At 42.8% G+C, this 22,814-nt stretch overlaps 10 protein-coding genes across 10 annotated transcripts; 4 read left to right on the forward strand and 6 right to left on the reverse strand.

The window, feature by feature from the left end:
- Positions 1-700: 700 nt before the first annotated feature.
- BYT42DRAFT_499134 (TAFII55 protein conserved region-domain-containing protein) lies at positions 701-2,001 on the reverse strand (the record flags this gene model as incomplete). The annotated part of the gene is made up of 7 exons (XM_051564617.1): positions 701-802; positions 866-954; positions 1,026-1,277; positions 1,344-1,416; positions 1,485-1,637; positions 1,724-1,854; positions 1,932-2,001. 7 exons carry the CDS (start codon positions 1,999-2,001, stop codon positions 701-703), a joined length of 870 nt encoding a protein of 289 aa, XP_051421377.1.
- Positions 2,002-2,251: 250 nt separating this feature from the next.
- On the forward strand, positions 2,252-3,844 carry BYT42DRAFT_575185 (centromere protein Cenp-K). The gene is made up of 8 exons (XM_051568937.1): positions 2,252-2,566; positions 2,628-2,696; positions 2,759-2,822; positions 2,887-3,031; positions 3,096-3,194; positions 3,252-3,354; positions 3,433-3,513; positions 3,585-3,844. Exons 1-8 carry the CDS (start codon positions 2,384-2,386, stop codon positions 3,744-3,746), a joined length of 906 nt encoding a protein of 301 aa, XP_051421378.1. The 5' UTR covers positions 2,252-2,383; the 3' UTR covers positions 3,747-3,844.
- Positions 3,845-4,216: 372 nt separating this feature from the next.
- Positions 4,217-4,691, forward strand: BYT42DRAFT_499080 (uncharacterized protein; the record flags this gene model as incomplete). Its single annotated transcript, XM_051564611.1, has 2 exons — positions 4,217-4,451; positions 4,510-4,691. Coding segments are annotated over 2 exons (417 nt in total), but the record flags the coding sequence as incomplete, so codon positions are not given.
- A 557-nt stretch (positions 4,692-5,248) lies between these two features.
- BYT42DRAFT_517636 (uncharacterized protein) lies at positions 5,249-7,696 on the reverse strand. Its single transcript, XM_051565235.1, has 8 exons — positions 7,531-7,696; positions 7,335-7,466; positions 7,140-7,270; positions 6,862-7,073; positions 6,686-6,791; positions 6,555-6,629; positions 6,361-6,491; positions 5,249-6,293 (listed from the first exon to the last, which is right to left on the reverse strand). Exons 1-8 carry the CDS (start codon positions 7,668-7,670, stop codon positions 5,649-5,651), a joined length of 1,572 nt encoding a protein of 523 aa, XP_051421380.1. The 5' UTR covers positions 7,671-7,696; the 3' UTR covers positions 5,249-5,648.
- Positions 7,697-8,149: 453 nt separating this feature from the next.
- Positions 8,150-8,749, reverse strand: BYT42DRAFT_575193 (NADH ubiquinone oxidoreductase subunit NDUFA12-domain-containing protein). Its single transcript, XM_051568938.1, has 3 exons — positions 8,568-8,749; positions 8,448-8,511; positions 8,150-8,386 (listed from the first exon to the last, which is right to left on the reverse strand). Exons 1-3 carry the CDS (start codon positions 8,722-8,724, stop codon positions 8,209-8,211), a joined length of 399 nt encoding a protein of 132 aa, XP_051421381.1. The 5' UTR covers positions 8,725-8,749; the 3' UTR covers positions 8,150-8,208.
- A 5,057-nt stretch (positions 8,750-13,806) lies between these two features.
- BYT42DRAFT_547217 (uncharacterized protein) lies at positions 13,807-14,786 on the forward strand (the record flags this gene model as incomplete). Its single annotated transcript, XM_051565930.1, has 2 exons — positions 13,807-14,308; positions 14,374-14,786. The coding sequence occupies 2 exons, from the start codon at positions 13,807-13,809 to the stop codon at positions 14,784-14,786; spliced, it is 915 nt and encodes a 304-aa protein (XP_051421382.1).
- Positions 14,787-15,003: 217 nt separating this feature from the next.
- On the reverse strand, positions 15,004-15,604 carry BYT42DRAFT_575210 (30S ribosomal protein S16). Its single transcript, XM_051568939.1, has 2 exons — positions 15,347-15,604; positions 15,004-15,252 (listed from the first exon to the last, which is right to left on the reverse strand). The coding sequence occupies exons 1-2, from the start codon at positions 15,581-15,583 to the stop codon at positions 15,181-15,183; spliced, it is 309 nt and encodes a 102-aa protein (XP_051421383.1). The 5' UTR covers positions 15,584-15,604; the 3' UTR covers positions 15,004-15,180.
- Positions 15,605-16,479: 875 nt separating this feature from the next.
- Positions 16,480-17,307, reverse strand: BYT42DRAFT_392056 (uncharacterized protein). The gene has a single exon (XM_051563351.1). The coding sequence runs from the start codon at positions 17,120-17,122 to the stop codon at positions 16,625-16,627; it is 498 nt and encodes a 165-aa protein (XP_051421384.1). The 5' UTR covers positions 17,123-17,307; the 3' UTR covers positions 16,480-16,624.
- Positions 17,308-17,523: 216 nt separating this feature from the next.
- BYT42DRAFT_517643 (SPX domain-containing protein) lies at positions 17,524-20,225 on the forward strand. Its single transcript, XM_051565236.1, has 2 exons — positions 17,524-17,628; positions 17,732-20,225. The coding sequence occupies exons 1-2, from the start codon at positions 17,567-17,569 to the stop codon at positions 19,977-19,979; spliced, it is 2,310 nt and encodes a 769-aa protein (XP_051421385.1). The 5' UTR covers positions 17,524-17,566; the 3' UTR covers positions 19,980-20,225.
- A 173-nt stretch (positions 20,226-20,398) lies between these two features.
- BYT42DRAFT_575214 (ZIP zinc transporter-domain-containing protein) lies at positions 20,399-22,216 on the reverse strand. Its single transcript, XM_051568940.1, has 4 exons — positions 21,700-22,216; positions 21,544-21,630; positions 21,065-21,477; positions 20,399-20,979 (listed from the first exon to the last, which is right to left on the reverse strand). Exons 1-4 carry the CDS (start codon positions 22,109-22,111, stop codon positions 20,632-20,634), a joined length of 1,260 nt encoding a protein of 419 aa, XP_051421386.1. The 5' UTR covers positions 22,112-22,216; the 3' UTR covers positions 20,399-20,631.
- Positions 22,217-22,814: the final 598 nt, after the last annotated feature.

The raw sequence follows: 22,814 nt of genomic DNA on the forward strand, positions 1-22,814 counted from the left end.
AAAAAAGGAAAAAAAAAAGTATACAGAAGAACTGTAACTAAAGGACGGCTAGTCGCTCAGATGATAACTCTGATTTAGTTTATCACTTCCCTCACTTCAAGAGAACCATTTAAGTCGTATGCGTGCAAGTCCATTCGACTGATGTTGGTGCCGCCTTTGAGCAATCAGTGACTCGGCAGACAATTGTTTTTCTGTGCAGCGGTGATGGCTCTACCAAGTTCTAGCTACAAAGTGGGTCGTTTTGTGCGGCAAGCAGCTGAAATTTTCGAACAGCATATCGGAGGAGGGATGCCAACCGTTGGAGCCTGCCAAGTTTCGCTTAAATGGTGTCTCAACTAGAGTCATCCGTTGTTTCCCAGAAAACATATTATTTGGAAAGTACCCTTTTAGCCTTAGCAACACTGTATATGACTTTTGCATTACAACATATAAACCGACTAATTCAATATACATATGTACAAGATACCATATGTCGAAAGCGAATGTGCGATCATTCTCTGGCGACGTGCCGCTGTCACTGTTGTCTGTAGTCATAGTTATGAAGCAACATGGTGCATAAAAGACAAAGTTCACGTTCAAGACGAAAGACACTGGATAATAATGAATAGGGCTCAAATATGGTGAACTGACGTTTTTGATTATGAATGCTAAAATCAAAAGTGTGATATACAATCGGGAAAAAGGGTTGTAATTATTAGTATTATTGTTGTTGCTGTTGCTGTTGTTTACTCATTTCAGCGAGATGGGCTTCTTTCAGCGCCAATTCCTTCTTCAGATTCTCAATAGTGGTTTCGAATCGTTTCTAAAGATATGAAGAGATTAGCCTGGTGCGAAACAAAGTACAATAAAAGAAAAACGATGTTACCTTTAACATGGCATTGGGTGCGGTTAATAGATCCCTTGTCTTTCTCTGTATTGCTTGTTTAATTTCGGCAATTTCTTGTCGTTTTTGTTCTGCGCAGAGATCCGGCGTTAGTCAAACATTACTCAAAGCACAATGACAAGCATGAGGAGTAGAAACTCACCTATTTCGCCGGTCTTGCCGCCTTCCTCTTCGTCCTCATCCTCTTCACTATCCTCTTCTTCGTCATCTTCATCATTATCATCCTCATCATTATCTTCGTTATCTTCTTCCTCCATCATCTCCAGATCACGGTCAATAGCCGCCGCTAGGTCTTCGTCGCTTTCACTTTCAGCATCGCTCATGCCAAGGTCGATGTCCTGTGTACCTGCGTCCGATTCCATCTCCATCTCTGTCTCTCGGTTATCAAATACTTCTACAAAAGTGGATACAGATGTAAGTTGCTGCTCTTGCCTGTCGGGAATCATATCACGATGTTTACCATATTGTACATCTTCTGCTGTAGCATCCACTTCTAATAATCGTTCAACTTCCCGTTCCACCTCTTCAATTGCCTACCATGTCGACAACGATTATCAGTCAGCCTTGTCACTGGGTAACCGCCTTATTTCAAAATACTCACTCTCTTGGATAACTTCTTCCTAAAACGTCTTTTTCGTACGTGCTTCAGTGGCGGCGTCAAGCCGTGGGGATACATGTATGGATCGGCACTATGTCGACCACCGGCCTGCAATGACTGCTGGTCTTCCCGTGACGCACCGTCAACAACTAGCATCTGTCACGGCAGGAAACACACAATCGGTCAATCCATGGCTCCCATCCACAGCGGTTGAATAAAAAAATAAGCAGTGAAATCGTTACCTGGGAAATGTCGGCGATCTTGTAGAACTGCTTCTTATCTAGCGTTCTCTGTGATTCAATGACAGTGGGTAAATCGACCAGTGTGATATCGTGTTTTTCTCCTTGGAAATAAAAATAGCCTCGTCGACTGTCTGGAGCAAAAGCATCGGTTAGCTTTTTTTCTTGCCAATTGGTTCTTGCCGTCAACAACAAAAGAGCGTCTGCTAACCTTTAAACTGCATTTTAACGTCATCAGGGACCTCTCGTTTGCGTACATATTCCCGCAGTTTATCGCACATTTCGCCGGCTGGTAAACGTAAGATCAAGTGTTCTTCAATGGTAGGTTCTGGTTCATCGTCGTCGTCCGAGCCGCTGTGAGTTGTACTTGTGTCTTTGGTGGTGAGTTTGATTTTGATGGAATGGTGGGTATCTCCTTTGCTGGACGTTTGCCGTGAGCGTTTAGTCTTTTTCTCTGACTTGGTTACGATATCCATGAGCAATATATGAGAAGCAGCAGGCGAAGAGGTGAAGTGGTGCTTGGATTATGAAGATGGCAAAAATTTGGATCACCTCGGACTTGGAAAGCCGGCGCAAGCTGTATGAAAAAAAAAGTGCGCCACAGCGTTACGGTTCATGCCTGCATAAAGTGTTTTTTCTTTATCACATAACCAGTCGTTCCAAATGTGGTTTGAGGAACATATAAAATCACTGATTTCTCAAGCAGCCGACGACTTTGATGACACCGTGGCTGCTGATACAGTGTTGCAGGAACCAGGTGACGGAGGTGCACGCGATCAAATGCTCGATCAAGTTTTAGCGGCACAGAAAGCACAAAGAGAGCAACTATGGCAGAAATTACACGAGGTACCTGTCCATTGAATCCATCATTTTAGCCCCAGAATCTAATCGACGACATGGTGCATAGTTGGAGGATACGTATAAACATGCTGTTCAACCGTCCTTATGCGGGGAAGATCAGACCCCTGAGAAGAAGGTAATCTTGATCCCCTTTGTCCAACTCGATGTTTTCTGCCGTCTTATACCCGAATTCAATAGCTGCTGTCTCAATATATGTACGAAGAAAGGGAGCTGTCGTCCGAACTGGAGAAACAAATGAATGGTAAACGAAAACCAGGGTGAGTTTCGTTCTCTGTTGTTGGATACGGTTCTGACTGCTGGTGTAGACGTCAACGTTATATCTCGTCCAAGTGATCAAACCATTGTTGAATTGCAGTTCAAAGAGTCTCTCTTTCGATCAACGGACCAACTACATCAAGCTCTAGCGTTTATTGAAGCAGAATTAAAAGAATCCGTCGAAACGTTGCAAAGGTACAATTTTTTCATCGCAGGATGTATCGCCAAGTGATATTTCGTCTCATCATCAATGTCACAGGGAAACGGCGGTTTTAAAAGAGTGTAAAGAAATCAGAAGCGTCCTTACCGATAAATTGGACAGAGTCAGAAACGGCGGGCAACATATAGCAGCACCTGAGTACGTGGCATTTATCGTACATGGTCTTCTTTGACATGATAGCTAATTTTTACTTAGCTCTCAAATGGAAAAAATACCTGCTATTCGGCAAAAGCATAATGCTACCATGGGTGATCTCATTGATTTTCTCGATATGTATTACCCTCCGCATCCCTGTGAGGTAAATTAAAGCATTGCTGTGTATAGTTCTTGACAAGATCATCACGCTCACCTTTTTTTTTTTTTTAATCCTCGGTAGTCACCCGAGCCTGCTGACGAAGATATGGATGGCGCGAGGGACCCCAATGCAAACTTTTGCGAATTGAAATTTATCCTGGAAGTAAGTATCGGATCTTTATCACATGTGTGAAAGACTGCTGTTACCCTAATTGTCTTTCTCTGTCGATATAGGATTTAATGAATCAAGTGGTGATGAATCCAAGTAATCCGTATATTACACTTGAACCAGGCACTTATTGGCCACCTTATATCGAAACATTGGTGAAGGCTGGCATCGCATTGCGACATCCGGAGGATTCCTCTAAAATACGCTTGGCAGACTTTCGATTGTAGATACCAGACATATACTTGTACATATGATTTTTTAATGGAGTTCGCTTCTCGCTTGAATATTTACGATCGCCCGACCCTCACAAATATCTCTTAACGCGTTTAATGTATTGTGATAAACAAATCTTTGATCATGATATACTATAAGTTAAGTGGGTTTGATAATGTGGGTACATTTTGTAATATGGGTGGGATAAAATTGGGCAATGCTGTCGAAATGAGCAAGTCTAGGTCCTTGAGACACCTTTTTCAGAAGTTACCCCAAGATAGTGTCGCTCCCGCACTGCAAATAATCAAAACTTTCGTCCATAATTTATCACGTGCTCCAGCGGTTGACATGTGGGACTTAATTTGAATCATCTTGCTGAAAGTGGTATTGACCTGTCCACTTCAGCGTACGACCCCTACTTGCAAGATCGAAGGACAATATAATAAAACGGTCATCTGGGGCGTATTGAGTAAAAAATCCTTGCCATTTGCATGTTAGGACCGATTCTCTTCCAGTCGAGGGCAACAGTGACCGTCCAGTTGCGATCATCGAAAAGAAGCATGGAATGCAATTCGTGTGCAGCCGCGGTTGCGGCGAAGTGAAACGGGAAGGCAGCAGCAACCACTCTTACGCCATGGACTTTGTTCGTTTAAGTGTCTTCAACAGGAATTCGATCGACGTTCACTTACTTGAATGTGCCCTCGCATTCCAAATCCAAGGTAAGCGCAATCATCACTCCATCCTTCTTCCATTTTACTCACTATTTTATATGATCAGGATTTACGATAACATTTTATCCGGAGAAATTGGTCGCGCCAGGACTCTACGTCATGTGTAATTTCCTCGGTGCTTTGGAGGATGTGCCGGCATTCGCAAATATGCGGAATATTCGACTGCTCCTTGCCGTCAGTGACGCATTCTGGACTAATTGCGCGGTTTCAAAGAACGCGAAAGTATAGCAGAGCGTTACAGTCCCAGCCCTGTCAAATGGCAAGAACTTGTGAACGATCAGCAGGATTCCACCCCATCCTTGCGCATCGACCATTGACTGATTTGCATTTCATACACTTTCTACACATTGTTTTCCATGGCTATTCATCTTTCTGTATCTATACATTTTTTTCCACACTGCTTGCATCCAATGAATAAGAAACTCGTTTGGCTTTGTGATTGCAGTATATCTTGCTGCATTGAAGAACTTTTGCTCAGTCCGTTCTTCATTTCGGAAATCCTCCATTGTATGATACGGGCATTGTAATGAATGGATATGATTGGATCATAAGTGGACTAATAAGTGGACAGTTATATGGACAACTTCGCCAAGCTGATGGTCCTTTTACTCTTTTTTTCTTAGTCTTCCCAAACTCAACGCCTTGACTTTAGTTTACACGTCTTAAATTTTAAGTCCCATGGATTATGAACTGCAGTACGTTTGCGGTCTTCATTAAAGCTAATCGCTCGTATGGAGCATATTTTTGCGCGCATTATCAATCAATTTTGCACGCAAGAATGTCTTATTGATACGCGCAGATCATCTCAAAATACAGTAAACAGCATGCAAATTGCAAGGAAACAACCCGCCCATTAAAAATGTGCAATGAGTAACGGGTTTACTGCGCCAAGCCTTGTGGCGCCTTTTTGGATAGTGCATCAAGCATTACATTCTGATGTGTGCCAGACAAATCGCGGGGAAGGAATGCTTTAAATAAGAGGGAGCTTTTGGTGATTCAAACGTCAAGTAGAGGAAGATGAATAACTTTCGTTCCTAATTGATGCATGGGACCCTGTACAAATGATCTGTTATTTATAAAAGTATACTCTTTGTTTTTCTTGAAGAGAACTTTGGAATTGGGGTTTATGTAAGTTTTGGGGGGTTTCTAAAGTGTCGAATTGCATTTTCTGATATCTGTTTGGGTTTAATCGTCATCATCGCTGAAGTCCAGCTGAATATCGGCGACGATCTTGCCCACCAGGTTTTCATAAGCCGACTTGGCCGACTTTTTACCAATCTCCACAGCGTCTTTGCTAATCGACACAGATTTTTCGATGTCTTGTGTATTGATCGCTTTTGGGACATTGGTTCCGTTCATTTTCACGGGAGCAGGATTGGAGGGCGTGGATTGTTGTGCGGCGCGATGTTTTGCCAACAACGCTTTTCGTCGTGCTTCGCTTTCACGTCGTTCGACTTCCTGAACTTCAATTCTATCTCGTTCTCTATTACGTTTGTTCAGATCCGCCCAAATATTCTGCTGACTGTCTGTCCATCGATTCGTGTGTTCGTCTAAATCTTGCAATTGTTTCGTTATTCGTGTAACCTCGTCAATTTCATTGTTGCTCTTCGCATGTTCCAAACGGGCCAAAAGCTGAGCTTTCTCCATCGCCGAATTCTTTGACGTTCCTTTGACTGCACGTTTGTTTTCAATCATTTCCGCCACTTCTTGATCGTTCAACACATAGCCTTTCGCATATTTCAGATCCTCTAATTTCTTTTCCACGTGGTCAATCGTAGGTAATCGCACTTTCTCAACTTCACTGGTCTGAATAAGTCGTGCATACTCTTGCTGTAGAAAAAGTCGCGAACCGTGAGCTTTGGAAATAAAATCCCCTATCGCTAAATGTTGCACTGACCTGTGTGACGGGTTGATTGGAAACAATATCCATTGGGAAAGTCTTTTCAGCTTTTCCATGCTTCACCTTTACTGCCTTATTACTCCACACGCCTTCCGCAATTTTATACACTTTATGCCATGGCACGATCTCTGTTAATGCCAATAATAAGTGAGATGATACCATAACCGAATATTATAACCATAACACCATACCAAGAATCTGGCAGAGCCGGTACACATGCATCTTTTTCTGCGGATCGGGACCAATAAAGATTCGTACAAAGCAGCCTACCCACCAAGGTCAACAACCTTCTTCTTTGAAGCGATTCACGTTTCTCGCTTACCTGCCGCTGTTTGTTCAAAAAAGGGGGCATAAAGCCATTTTTCAATCATTTGTCTGGTCAAGCCGACAGACTGAATCTCCTCCAAGGTCGGAACTCTCTTCTTAATCTACGCATGACGCCCAATGACCATTAGCATTTCTGTTTCCACGTTCTAGCGACATTGTCGAAAATTTTACCTTTTCCGCCGCTTCTTCCTCGGCCCATTCCTGGTCACTTTGTTCATACTCGCTTTGATCACTGTAACTGGATCGTCTTCGCTTTCGTCGTTCAGGACTAGGAGATTCTCGGTGGCGGCGTTTGGCCGAACGGCTACTCTTCTTTTCCTCACGACGTCTCGTTAATTCCGATAAAGCTCGCGATTTGTTGGTGCCCTTGTCGCGTGTAGATCCTATGGAATAAGGTTAGTCTACATATTTTATATCATCTGTATGCTTCCACAAGCTTAGGATCTTACTCCGTGCTGTATCGTCTCTTCGTCCATCTTTAAGCAGTTTTCTCACTTCCAGTCGTTCCAAGTTTCTCTGTCTTTCTTCCGAACGTTCGCTCAGAATACGTTCTCTCTCTACTTCCGGAAGAGCAAGAAGTCTATAAACATAACAATGCGCACGTCAGCTACTTGCATAACATTATATAGAGGCAAAAGGGTTACCTCTGTCTATCCTCTTCATCTTTATACAGATCGGGACCGTATTCATCGACTTCATCTTCGTCTTCATCCTCGGATACTTGATTATTATTGTCGTCGGAATATCCGCCTTCATCCTCGCTAGAATCAGAGATACTACAGGTGTATTATGAATACATGATTCAAATTGTTCAACCATTTATCTTTTTCCATTACGTACTATTTTTTACTTTTGGATTTCGACTTTGAAGAACGAACATGACCCGTAGCGTTTTCAGAACCAGAATTGGCTCTGGATCCACCTGAAGCTCCGTTTTTATCAGCGAGAGATAAAATAAGATCGTCGATATTATCGTCCATCAGCTAGAAAAAAGATTGCGAAAACAGCAAAGGAAAGGCAGTGTCAGCTCCAAACACTGGTTTTTTTCCTTTCCACATTTCAAACCCCGAATTCATGAACTTGTAAACAGCTTTTGCCAAATGCATCTGAAAGCAACCCCTCCAAAAAAAAAAAAAAAGAATCAAGCAATCGTCCCAGCTTGGGCATATCACTCATATCATTGATAGCTTTCTTAGAAAGCAGCAAAGTCTCCGAGTAACAAAAAAGAAGAATGCAGCATGCACCATAATTCTATGACATCGGTATACTGCTTTCTTTCATAGTTGAAGATAAAAGAGATCCAACTGTGACATTGCGGGTAAGTTTCGATCTCAGTCTGCCTTTCTTTAATTATGCACGAGTCGTTTGTGCTTTCAGTCAACCATATGAGCAGACGTGTGCCACTGTCAGACGAATGATACAATTCATTCCGCTGACAAACCACGGATACGGATGAAGTGTTGTTAAGAAAAGAGTCGTCTGATGAGATTTATTTTTGTAATCGAGATATCTATTTGGTTACTGTCTGGCTTTCACGATGGGTTCCCATGCGCTCACTTTAGGCTTGGTGGTGCTGTAAGTTCTGTAGGCTTTACGTGTGCCGGTGAAGTTGGGAGTGGGTTGACCCCAGAATTTCTGAGCTTCGATCTTCATTTCGGTAGGTGGTTCCTGAACGATTCTTGCAAGCCATCCGTGCCTATACGCATTTCAAATCAGTGAGACCGTAGAACATATAAAACCGTGTACTTGTCACCTACCATTCAGGTGCAATGTCACCACTGTCGGGATCGACACTGGCGTATTCAACCCAACGTTCACGACCTACGCTGCTGTTTAGATTATGCGAAGCGTTACGTGAATCAACAAAGTATATGTACCAGAAATTTCATCATTGTTCTCGAAATACTGGTTGCCATTGGCATCAACACCAACGAGACGACCCCATTTGGTATCACCAATGTAGTTCATTTGCTTCAAAGCATTGGCAGGGCCAACTTTCATGACGTTCTTCAGCGTTCGTCCAATGGTCGACATGGTTTTTTATAAAGAGTGGGGAGAACTAGAATAATGAAAATAAATATAATTGCGCGAAATGCAGGGAATTAGTCACCATTCACCTTTGTTTGAAGCAGCAAACAAAAAATTATCAATGGCCCGTCTATTGCGAAATGGAGGCGAAATCCGCCCAAAAAATAAATGATGACATCACGAGCGCTTCATTGAAAAATTATTGGTTCAATTCCGCGTGCGTTTTTGCCAGAGATCCTGACCCGACCGGGAAAATCTCGTCATGCGTACCACGCCTTCCTAATAGCAAAACCCTACGCTTACAAGGAACCAACCGACAATAAAGATAATCAAGGAAAGCAATATGTAAACATCTGAGCGGCTCAAGCTTGCTGATTTCACGGTCTTATATCTGATAAAACGGGTGGGTGTTTTTAACTTTACCAACTCTGGGAAAGGAGAAGTGGTCCAACACCAACTCCGCCAAGAGGACAAGCAGTCCAGGAATAATCACGAATAAGAAGTACAACAGATGTGCTCCTTGAAGAAGAGTATCTGTATTGAATAATCAAACTAAACACTCTTGTATCATGACTTTTGAAAAGTAAGTTAATGGAGACAAAGTCGTGATCCATGGAACAGAGGAGAATTGGCCCAAGGTTAAAACTTCTATGACAGATATCTTGATGGAAAATGCTGGTTTCTTTGAAAATGTAGTCGGCATAAATCTTGCAAGCATGCTACTTCAGCTGCAAAATACGACGTCAAGCGCCTCTTCTGAAGATTGGTTCAACCGTCTCTAGTGTCCGCAGCCAATGGCCGAGGCAGTAAATTGACCTGTAATGGTTTATGGTGACGAGATCTTCGGGTGCACTTTTCTTCCACACTTGAAGCAACCAGGAGAAAATGGTGAGATAACTTCGCCGATCGTGCTATATCTCAACTGTTTACATTTTTACACTGTAGTCATCGACCCCAAAGGATTGAAAACATCCAATGGCGGCCCCTGTACCTTTGTTACTTCAATTGAATCGTGAGCGACTTGAACTACCAAGACTTGGTTGGAGCCTTTTTCGTTCCGATGCAGGTTGTAAAGGTAACTCATTCGGGCACATAATCTATGATGGTCCATCGATGAATTTAGACTGTGTGTAGTGTCAAACCTCTTTCCGTTTCTGTTGCTCGAGTTTACCTTTTTTCTTATTTTTTACTCTTCTTTTTTTGGCCTTGCACATCTCTGCCTTTATTCTTATCTTCTTTACGCGCTTCTCAGCAAATACAAACAAAGTTCACACAAGTTTAATGGCTTTAATATGTTAAGACGCATAAAAGTCTGGGTAGCACAGAAAAACCACACAAGAATTGAGAGCTGAACATACCAAGTCACCGTAGGAATTTGAAAATCACAAAAACAAAAAAATCGCGAACAAAAAGAATGGCAATACAAGAAAGACATAAAAAAGCATAACATCAAAGTGATGAAAAGTGTAATTCAATGGAAACATAGACAGGTAAAAGTAATGGTTGAAATAATTAATTCGCGAGTTGGAAAATGACCAGATTTGAGAGAGAAGAAGACATAAAGAAAACAAGAGTTGCCAGTAAATTTATATCTTATACAGCTTACTTTTATCTTGAAAAACTGACCGTAACCTCCGGGATAGGTCGCCCCAGCCCCAAAGGTCCGCAACTTGGGGAGAACGGCGATCACCGCCCAGGAGAGGCGAGGAACAAAACCAATAAAAACCCAGGGACGGCCACGCGGAAAGGATACAAACGGGACACAAGATCAGGAAAAAATAAGTCGTTCGGAAGGAACAGAGCAACGCCGAAGGGACAGGCAAGGACAACAGAATAATCCTTGAAGATGCCCGCAAAGAGCCAATTAAGTCGTTAAGCAGGCGATTGCCGAACAACACCTTGGTTGCAATGTCGCTATGTTGGCCGGCATTCAGGATAAACACGTTGAAAAAGGGATGCGATCTCATTGCAATAATCCTCTGGAGGTAGAGGACCGTGCTTCAGAACCAAGGATCGTACAGCAACCTGATATTGGCAAAACAGCACGCTAATATTGACCCCATTGAGAGCCATTCATCATCATTGTTGTGGATATTGACATGACAGGTGTTGTTTCAGCATCTTCGTGGACAGTGGCATAGTCGGAAACAGCGTCATCTTCAGCCACAGCAACATCTTCGGCCACAGCACCTTGAATGGTGGGGTTGTTCTTGAAAAGCTGCCTCACCAAATCAGTACGATGTGTGGCCACTTGTTAATGACTTCGTCCATTTCAAGAACGATCTTGTTCATGTTGTTTTTCGGCATACGTTTTGACCAGAAGATTAGATATCGGCTGAGTTAGTCCAGGTCTTGAAATTCTTAGGCTTTTACCGGCTTGTTGGTAAGGCGATCGTAAGGTTGCGGTGAAGTAAATCGACTTCAGTTCGTTGTCAGTGAGCAACAGAGATTTGTGTAAACGATATATATCAGATCGTAGAGTTCGTCAGTTTCGGCGAGAAAAGGTGATACAGAAAAAAGAGAAGGTAAAAATCAGAGAGTCAAAGGTCTTTGTTGCCTGACTAAAAATCCAGTAAAAGAAAAAAGAGAAAAAGTGCGACACACTTGGAGCGTCTTGGTAAAAGAAAATTAAAACGAGATGTGTTGGTACGCTATTCACTGCTCTACGGTAAGTGAAAAACCAAACATGGCTGCAGGAAATTGAAAGAGAGTCTGGGGAAAAATCAGGGCAGCAGAAATAGGCGATCATAGCCACAAAGGTAAATTTTCGTAACATCGTCATTATGATCTTGGAAGTACCAGACTTGAAATACTTGGAGTTGGTGGCAATGTTTGTGAAGCGCTGTTCCGCCGACCGTCTGTCCAATGGCTCAAACTTTTCAATAAACGCCTTGATAGACAATGACGTTCCAGAAGAAATGCACCAATCTACTCTTTTGGTAAGTCGATCTTAGTTTTCTTGCTGGAGCATTCAGCTTGTGCTTGTTCTCTCTTTTCACCCGACACTATCGTAAAAAAGGTAACTTCACGCCACGGAAAAAAAAAGAAGTATAAAGTATAAAAGTAGGTTCGAAGATAAAAAAAAAAGAGCATCATTTTGATTGTCATTCTGAATAGAAGTCCGGGATCGGACCCATAAAAATAGGAGAGTTTTGTTCTTCCATTTCTTTCATTTCGCTTGCAATTGGTGTCCATTTTTTAGGTAAGTAAACACATACAGGCTGATTTTTGGACGCTGGCTTTCGCGGAGCAACGTGAGTCTAGTAGTCTGTGCGGTGGACTGGAGATGAACGAACACTGTTACCGGCATCTGATCGCTTCAAAACGGGCACATGTTTGGGTTCCTTTGCCTTGTCGTCCAAAAGCAAAATTAGAAGAGAACGTATTAACCACTCGTTTTATTTCCGTGAATCACGACTTCCACAACGTTTCATGTTGCTCCTACCCTATAAAATGTGCAAGGACTACCATTCCATTGGTGATTGCGTTTGCACAAACTGTCCACGGATGTTTTCACCAAGGGGTTGTTTGCGATGGGCGGATTCCTCGCCGTGGGAGAACCACGATGGTCTCCACTTACTCGATATCGTATGCCTCTATCTCCATTGCTCTTCTGAAGTTGCTAAAATAATGGGGTATTTGATATGTTCGCAATCATGGACTCTGTATGTTATGACAAATATGCAGCTTTTCGAATCTTGAGGGTCATGGTGATCCTGTATCCTTCCTCTTATCTCTCTGACGGCGTGCTGTCACCCTCTTCTCATCCTCCAATATTACTCGACCTTTTTTTGGGTGTGTGTGTGTGTGTGTGTGTGTATTTTTGCTTGCTATTCTAAATCGTTCAAGGAAACTGAACGTTAATATCATATGGCTTTCTGTTGCGACAGATATCTAAACATTTATGAGAATGAGAAACAAATCCTTCTAAATCACTCAATTCCAACCACTTTGGTGCTTCGATGATTGGTGTCATCAACGTCTCGCTTTCCAAGAACCTGTTGCTTTTAACTTTACTCTTGAGAACGGACCAAAACTGTTCAATAGGATTGAGCTCAGGCGAGTATGATGAAAGATAAGCACATCGATATCCTCTAGACTTAATATACCGAGAAATATCCTCAGCTTTATGAATAGGAGCATTATCCATTGCCAAATAATGACCTTTCATGTGCTGATACTTATCCATCTGATTCATTGTAGCCTTGAGAGGACTAAGATAATGTCCGGTGACAGTTCCTCTGCTAATTTCAGAAGCATTTGTTTGCTTTCGTTTTCTAGTCGAAATCTATGGAAGTCTTAAGCTGCATTCAATCAGACTAGATGCAGAGATTGCACCAGGATAGTAGTAGTTTTTGCTCTTGTTTTTAGGACAGTTACCACAGCAGTAAATCCTTTTTTGACCACGCCATACTACGTTAATATGGAAGGCAGACTCATCAAGAAAAACACAATTTTTTTTCTGAAATCTATGTCTGTCTCATCCCATTTGCGTATCCAGTCAAACCGCTCTTAAACCTTGGCTTCACTGCTCCTATCAACGGGTTGAAACTTAGCTTTTCAAAATAAGTGTTGTCTAGGATACTTGGATTCCTTCAAATCTTTGACGTGATTTTTCCATCAATTACTCAAGAACTATTGATGGATTCTCGTCAACCCATTTAAAATAATTCTCTTATGCTTATCGTTGAGAATGCGAGGACGACCAGAGCTTTTACCCTTTTTAAATATGCCGTCATGATCTTTTTCATATTGCAATGCCCACTTTTGCGTCGAGGTTATCTCCCTTCCCTCAAGGCAATGCCCCGGTTCCAATAAAGATAAGACAAAAGAAAGATTAAATGCTATCCGCACGAGACATACAGGAATTTCTGCAACGAGGTCTTTAGAAAGAATATGAAGACATTCGGTTTCATGTGTTATGTGCTTTGTCTTGAACACGCTCAGTGTGACGATGGGACTTTGCTCGCCATTGGCGCGTTCTCATTGGGTGACAGTGTACGGTATTTAGAGAATCCAAATTTAGCAAAACCCTCCGATTCACTGTTTGCGAGGACACGGATATCCAGTGCTCATACATCCTTCTCCATGGCAAAGAAAAAGGCGGCAGAGATTGGCATGCGGCCATACTATCATGAAACCGATAACAAATACGTACAATACTTGTTCTACTCGACTTACCTTGGCCTGGTACCGCGTGGTGTGAGACTTCGACTGGGATCTCCTCTGGTCATTGGCAGCTGGCTTGCTATGTTTGCTCTAGTTTTCAAAGTTATACCCGACATGTTGAGCCGCTGGGGCTATCCAAGGGAATTGCTCCTAGGTGTACGCATTGCTATTATCATCGCCAGTGCTATTGGAGGCTTGCTGGCCTTGATGTGGTACGTCGACAAGTTCGACATTAGCGATCGCATCATGGAAGGTCTCGAGAACGATCTGAAGAATGCCGGCGCATATTATCGCGGTGAAGCCGGTGAAAAGCCACTCAGAGGTCAATTCTGGGTATTAACATTGAATGAGGAACCTGTGGGCTGCATTGGTGTGGATCAAACTTTGAAGGATGTGCCAGATCAACGATACAGTAAAAATGGTACGTAAAAAGCTGGAAAATGGAATGATGCAACACTGCCATATTTACGATCAAATGTCATACAGTATCATCATCCTCTTCCAACGGTGAAAGCAGCTCTTCCTCTGCCAAAGATATTTTATTCAAGGCTCATAAAGAAAACGAAGCAACTTTGCGAAGATTAGCTGTGAAAACGGACTGTCAAAGTAATGGATTATCAACACCCTTGATTAAACGGGTCATCTTTTGGGCGCATTCGCAGACGGTTGAAACCCTTTATGCCGAAACAAACGAATTACAGGATCAGGCAGCCACTATTCTCCAAACAAAGTACGGTTTTCGATTCCATGCACAAGAAAAGTCAGGCCTCTTTCGAGTCAAGAACGTATGGAAGCTTGACGTTAAACTTTGGATGAGTCAGGAACTGGAAAAGCGCGCAAAAGAAAAGGAACTAGAGGACATTCGCAAAGAAGAGGAAGAACTCAAAGAGTATATGTAAAAGAATGGAGAGCGAGTTCGCATAGTTCATGTATATACCATCCCCGGCATTTGACCAATTCATCCACATGTCAACCTTTTCATTTTTTGTTGCAAATATCGTGCATTGGATACCTGTCACTTGTACCAATACTCTAATTCATAATATCCATTCCTTCAATATCACACACGATTATTGCTTGCAAAAGGATTCGCTTTTCTAATCGCGTTTACGTCATCTATCCTGAGCTTGGTGTTGAAGCTTGCAAGTGCTGATGCGACCCTTCCATGCGGAAAACATCAATTGCTGTTGCTGGCATGTTGGCTGCTTTTGGACAAAAAGGAAATCAAGAGAAAAAATATATTGACAAGTATGAAGTGATGGTTGATTATTATTTTTTGTCTGTCTAGTCGTTCTATGCTTCTTGGGTGAATCGTTTTGCTGCTTCCTTCATCCACGGTTTCGGTGCTTGAGGCACCAGATTAGCCTGAGCACAAGGGTGGTTAGAAATCAATCAAAACAAAAACCCGATCGCCAATTGAGGCCCACTGTGTGATTTAGCATGGAGGCCACCATCTTACCTTGACAAGAAGCTTTTCAACAGTTTCGGTGGGTTGAGCACCGACTGTCAACCAGTACTTGGCTCGTTCAAAGTTGAGATTGACCATCTTATTGCCGGCGTCATCGGGAATAGGGTTGTATGTGCCGATCTTTTCAAGAGGTTTGCTGTTGCGGCCGGTACGGGCATTGGCGACAACGATGTGATAATAGGGAAGGTTTCGTCGACCGAACCGGGCAAGACGCATGCGAACAACCATTGTTGCCGAGTGTATGTAAGGTAAAAAATAAAGCTTGTTGTTTACACTCCTTGTTTCCTTCCAAATTTAGGTCCGCCTCTGAAAACTCTCGCCCAATGAAATGTCTATTTTTTGGAATTCTGGGAGACTGTTATCGGTAAATGAAAAATTTCCCAAGCTCTCCAATTTTTCTGGTGCCAAGCAAGCAATGACACCAATAATCATACACTCGCACATTGTAATTACCTGTAAACCAACAGTAAGATGGTTCCAATTGATTTTACCCTAAAATGGGATTAAAGAATATGGCAGTAGTAATAATGGGTTCGATGCTGCTTTCGCTTTTTTTTAGTTCACTTTTTAGGCTGCATGCGCGATATCCTGATTCTCATTGTTATCCAGTACGCTTTCAATAATGTACGGTGAACTCTTCGCATTAGTTATCAGCGTAAAGTGGTTTGCTTACAGTATTTCAGTATATACTTATAAAGCGCAATCTGGTCTTTATACGGCATCTATGCCATTATTCGCTTGGGATACCTTGTTTGCATCAGAATGAAGTATCTTCGATCAAGTATGCGAAAAGCTAGGCCACAGCCCAGTTCGTTCCTTTATCGTTCGCCTTATTTTGATATGCTTCTATACGTTTGCCGTGATTATCATGGGTCCATATATATGAAACAATGGCGCGAAAGATCAAAACGTTTCTTGGGTTCAATACGTCATCGTCACTCAGTCACAAATAGCGAACTGATAGCAAATACAAGGTATTGAGCACAGGTTTTAAAATATCCGCGTTCGTGAATCATAGTATTTGATGAATTAGTCAAATAAGCTTTGGCCCACATCGCCACATGCAATGTCAGTAACGAACGAGATATTCATTTTGCTTGACGTAATGAACTCAACTTTAAACATCGAGATACAAACACAGTGATGAGCAGATGTCTATTCATTTTTTATTCTTGGGCATAAATGACGTTCTTGACTCCAAAATAAGCTGCATAAGGAACTCTCATGAGTTGAATAAGCATGATATTGTCATCTAAATAAATACCTTATTTAGAGTTTTTTCAACATTAAACTGAAACAGCCACGATGCCAACAATGAGATTTTCGTAAACAATCCACCAAAAAGATCCATTGTTGTATTTTTCGGCGATAATCATTGTGTACAGTCTCCGTGTCGCATATCTCTTCCACCGCGATCGTAATCGTACGTTTACAGTAGATAACGGGTTTTTTTAAGGTTGTGCGTGCTGAAAAATCATAAAGTTTGGAAAGTTTTAACATTAATCCCCAATTTGGTGATAAACGCAACCGTGAGTTGCCACGTTGTACAAACCAAGAAAATGCGGAACCTTGAGACAACGGGCCACTGAAGCGGAGTCGTAGACCGCACCATTCATCTTCGTAAAGCGCTACACGTGCGCACATTGATTGGCTGAATGCTCTGTGATCAGCTATCCAAGCTTCCACAGTTTCTCCAAAGATAATTAGGGAAGGTGAGAAATTCTTGCAAAAAACAAACCTAGACATGGCCGAAAAAAGCCCAAGCATTACCACGCGTTAAAAGTAGACCTGTATCATCGAGATGGATAAAGATGCAGGTACCCAATAACACCAGAAGCAAAAATAAAAGGGATCTGCAGAAACGTACCAAGAAAAGGACAAAAAAGCAAAATTACCGTTGGCTGCACGTTAATGAAAATTGGACCCCGATGATAGCACAAACGAATAGGATGATGAGATAAACCTCATGTGAGGTCGTGTGAGGCTGGGGATAGCCAATCACAGACAGCTTAGATACTACATTAGGGTATTTTTTCGGTAAGCCAACCAAGCCGGAGTTTTTTTTTCCTTCGGCAACTGGGGCAAATGTCAAGAGCTAAAAAAAAATATTTCCAACAAATAAATAGGCTTCATGAATACTCGCGTTTTTGGTCATTTTCTCACTTTTATTCTTCTTCTCCATCCTCTCTTCATTCAGTTAAATTTTACACGATGAAGTTTTCCCATTCACTGCAATTCAATGCAGTGCCTGACTGGATTGATAAATATGTCGCGTAGGTTTCAGATTCATTTGAATGAAAAAGGATCTCATCGGGAAGGAACCCCGAAATTGAAGCTTGATACACTGACGTCTTTATTGTTTTTCATTGTGTTTAGCTATGATCACCTCAAAAAATTGATTTTTCAAATTGAGAAGGAACGTGTCGAGTCCGCGAATTACCAAGGAGATCCGGAAAAGAAGCCAGAAACAACCGACGAGAATGTGTTTCTCAACGAACTTGATTTGCAGCTCGAGAAAATCTTTGATTTCTATACTCAAAAGGAGTACGAACTGTACAGCTCTCTGGACCATATCGAATCAAGCCTGTCTATGCATAATAATAAGCATACTTTATACCCTGGTATTGTCGAGCATGAACCCCTTGAAAATTTGGATTCCACGCTCCACCTGCCTGTCACGGCCAAACCGACCATTCTAGATGACAAATTACCCAACAAACGCAGGATGTCGATTGAATCCCGGCTAACCACGCATACCAACGAAGAGCATATCCGGTTCGAACAACTATTTGATCTCCGTACGCAATTAATATCTCTCTACGTTTCCCTTTCCGAACTTGAATCCTATATCGATTTGAACCGAAGCGCATTTGCCAAAATTCTCAAGAAACACGACAAAGTCCTCGACGGTGATTTGCGTGACCAATACCTGAAGAAGATGGTGCTTGACTCTCGACCTTTTATGCCCCAGACAACCGATATGCTGCGTTCCCAGATCGAACGTGTGGAACGTATCTACGCCGATGCTTTCTGCAACGGACATGTGCAGATCGCTATCCGACAGATGAAGACCCATCTCCGTGACCAGATTACCTATGATCGCAACACCGTCTGGAAAGACATGGTGAGCCAAGAGCGCAAAACACTCGATGCTCATGTCAAAGACGCCAAACCACCGAAATCGTACAAGCTCCCATTCGTCTCGGCCTATGTGCGTGCTGAAATATTGCGTTGCATTCTCTGTTTCCTGTTCTCGATCGTCGTTTTCATCATTCTTCTCAATGTCAACACCTTTGGTACCAAGCAAGAAAACTATTGCTTCGCTCTACTCATTTTCGCTGCCATTATGTGGGCGACGGAAGCGATTCCGCTGTATGCAACCTCCCTCCTGATTCCTTTCCTTATTGTTCCCATGGGAATTCTCAGGACCGCCGACGGAGCACAAATGGCTGCCAAAGCGGCCGCCAAATCAGTGTTTGCATCCATGTTCAGCGGAACGATTATGATGCTTCTGGGTGGGTTTGCTCTTGCAGCCGCACTTTCAAAATACGGTATTGCCAAAGCTTTCGCTTCCCATGTGCTTTCCCGAGCCGGCACTCGACCTCGTTGGGTTCTTTTGGCCATCATGTGTGTCGCCGGGTTCTTGTCCATGTGGATCTCCAATGTGGCGACGCCCGTTCTCTGCTTCTCGCTCATCAACCCCATTTTGCGCACCTTGCCTGATAACTCACCGGTAGCCCCATGCTTGATCCTCGGTATTGCTCTTGCCAGTTGCATTGGTGGCATGACTTCCCCCATCTCATCACCGCAGAATATCGTGACCTTGCAATATATGAACCCTAATCCTGGATGGGGAATTTGGTTCGCGGTGGCCTTGCCTATTTCCATCATCTGTATCTTTGTCTGCTGGGGCGTCCTGTTGCTTGTCTACCGTCCTGATCGTGTCACTCCTCAGTTGAACAAAGTCAAGCCTACCAAAGATCGAATTACCAAAACGCAAGTCTACGTCATGTTCATCACAATTCTTACTATTGCTCTTTGGTGTGCGGAAACGGCCATGGAAGAATATATCGGTGACACGGGTGTCATTGCTGCTGTGCCCTTATTCATGTTCTTTGGTACCGGTATCTTGAGCAAAGATGATCTCCATGGTTTCCTCTGGTCGGTCGTTGTCCTCGCCCAAGGTGGTATGGCACTGGGCCATGCTGTCACTTCTTCCGGTCTGTTGCAGGATATCGCTATGCGTATCACGGACGGTGTGCAAAATCTCGAACCGATTGCTATTCTGGCGATTTTCGCTTTCCTGCTCTTGGTGTTCTCCACCTTTGTCTCTCACACCGTCGCCGCCTTGATTATTGTCCCCATTGTTCGCGAAGTCGGAATGAAATTACCTGTCCCTCATCCGAATTTGCTTGTCATGGGTGCCGGCCTTGCCTGCTCTGCCGGTATGGCTCTACCTGTTTCTGGCTATCCCAATATGTCGGCTGTCATGCTTGAAGGACCCACAGGCAAGCCTTACTTGCGTTCCAAAGATTTCTTGGTCGCGGGTATTCCCACCAGTATTGTATGTACTGTCCTCATCTTTACCTTGGGTTACGGTATTATGACCGCCGTTGGTTATTAAGACCATCCAGCAAATTTCAACGCAATCCCCACCTTGTAACGTAGTCTTCACATTTCTTCCTTTCTTTTTTTCTCTCTCTATTTCCTGCATGCCTTCCTTGTATCCCTTGTTAATTATCTGTCTCGTAATTCCTCTCATTGCTTCATAGCTTATACATAGTCATTTCAAAAGGATATATAAATCATATTTACTGCATAATTCCAGATTCAAGAAAGTCTGCATGTTGTTAAATGTGGTGAAATTAGGGTGATGATCCCTATTTTTTTTTTCCCAATTGATACACTTGTAAGCAGCATTCCTCTTCTCTCTCTTTCTCTCACTTTCCCTCATCTCCCGTCCCCTTCAGGGGTCTTAATTGTTGCTGTTAAGCCCTGTCCCGCATTGATGCTTAACTCTGCATTAAGGGGACACGTATTCATTGATGTTGACGAGCAATGTTATGCATAGTGCATGCAGGACCAGAAAAAAGTTGCAGGTTTGCTTTCTTTCTTTCTTTTCTTGAATGACGGGGTTTATTGTGCCAGCAATGATATGAAAAAGAAGGTTGTAACATATTAAAGAAGAGAGAAAGTACATGATAAAGGAATAATAAATACAAGATATATGGATGGACTAAATATGATAATAAATGACACAAGGTAAAGGAGTTTAACTAAGCCCAGGTTCCCAATACAGCCATCAATGCTGCACCAATATACATGGACACGAAACAAGCGGCTTTTCTGGGGAAAGTGGATTGGCGGAAGCCTTCATTGTGGTTGATCTCCGAGCTAATAAGGGTGACGAAACCACTGTATAAAAGAATACCAGCAGAAATGGAGTCAAGGATAGCTTGCGACGTGACCAAGGCATGAATGTCGACGGAAGCACGGATACCAATACCAATAGCAACGCCAATGGGTGTCATGACAATAAATAAAAGGCCCATGATGATAGGCTTGAGCCAGGTTTTGCAGTTGAGTTCATTGACGCGAGTGCCCAAAGCAATCCCTTCGAAGAACTAAAACAGAGAAAGGAAACAAAAAATTGAGTAAAAACGGCATGTTGTGCTAAATTGTGTGCTTTAGATTTTCTCGCTTATTTACCTGATGGAACACCAAAGCGATGAGAAGGATGGTGAAAGAGGCATTCGGTACGGTTCCCAAAGTGATGCCAATGATAATGGAGTGCATAACAATACCAAACTCGAGAACAAGGGTGCCAATATTACGAAGAGCTTGGTCGTGTTCCAGTAAACCGGCCGAGTGCACATGAGTTTCGGTATAACCTTTTTCGATACTGCCCGTGGGGCTGTTGGACCGTTGTTTGGACATCTTTTCCAAGTTGGCAATAGCAGCTAATTCGATAAGTTGAAGAGCCAAAGCAGCTATCATGCAGAATAAGCCACCAAAGCCATGGTAACTATGCCATCCTTCACTCAAGCAGGGACTGTGAAAACGTTCCAAAGCTTCCGGCAGCATGTGAATAAATGCTGTAGCCAAGATGACACCAGTGCCGACTAGGAAGAAAAAGGTTTGGGTGAGTGATACTGACAAAGCTATACACATGAGCAGTATTTACTTACAAAATTTGGCCACTGTCAATATCCAGTCTCGAATATCACCTTTCGAGTAAGGATGAATGCGGTGCAAGATAATAGGAGCAAAAATACCTAACGAAAATTTGATAAGTTACGTTGAGCTAATATTGGATAAAATAAGTTAATAGTCTTGATACGTACCGACAGCGCTAGTAACCATCAAAATGAAAATGGATCCCACTCTCATGCCCATATCATAATTCTCGATGGCTTCAGCTTCGCACGACTCGCTACCATGACTGTGACCTGCGTGACTATGTCCAGCTTCGGCACTGTGATCATGAGCTACTTCGTGACCGGCTTCGGCGGCGCTATCATGTCCAGGCTCCGAGACGTGTTGGTGCGTTGCGGGGTCGACAGCTTCATGGGTATGTGGCTCAGAGGTATGGTCGTGACCAGGCTCAACAGCGGTTCCGTGATCGTGGTCATGGTCGTGGTCGTGGGCAACTTCGTCATGAGCATGATCATGACCGACTTGGTCTTGCGCTTGGGTGACCGCGACTAGAGCACAAAGCGCGAGCAATAAAATAATCCAGTACTTTTTAACAACCATGTGGCAAAGGTTTTAACGACGCGAATAAATAATTAAGTACACGTCCAAAAAGAGAAGGGGAAAAAAAGGATAAGTGACAGAAACAAACAACAGCAGTGAGTTCTTATATGTCACTGATTCAGAAACTTGGATTTTTTTTTTGATTCAGCATTATCTCTGCAACCACGAGGGTTCTCAATGAGTACCCTTCGGGTTCCCGTTTATCCAATCATGAGACAAAATTTTTGAAAAATTTCCATTTCACAGTCACTTTCGTAACCAGTGAGGTACACGTTCCGATATTCTTGTCGTTCCATGAAACCGATATCGAGCCAAATCGGCCAAAGATGAGCGACTAAATACCCAAAACAAGCAATTCTGACTAGCGCCCCCAAGATAACACTTGAACCTTGATTAATCTTGCTTGACAAACTGATGGCACAAGACTCTTTCAAGATGTCGGATCACTGCCAGATCATCTCGACGCTGAACTCGGCCCAACTCCGACCGAGAAAAATTTCTTTCTGCCCAAGAAGTTTCATGTCGATCTCATCATCGCTTTTGCATATTTTTAAAAAAAAGAAAACGAAAGTATCTTTCCGCTGATACTCAGAAATTTTTCTCAATACAGAACGAAAATTTCTTTTTGCCCGTTGAACTTTTCTAACGTGGAAACAAATGTCCAACGATTTCTCCATGAACTTGGTCTGTCCTGTGTAACACC

This window comes from Radiomyces spectabilis, assembly GCF_025331425.1.
Source record: "Radiomyces spectabilis strain NRRL 2753 chromosome Unknown BYT42scaffold_9, whole genome shotgun sequence".
Classification (NCBI taxonomy): domain Eukaryota; kingdom Fungi; phylum Mucoromycota; class Mucoromycetes; order Mucorales; family Radiomycetaceae; genus Radiomyces; species Radiomyces spectabilis.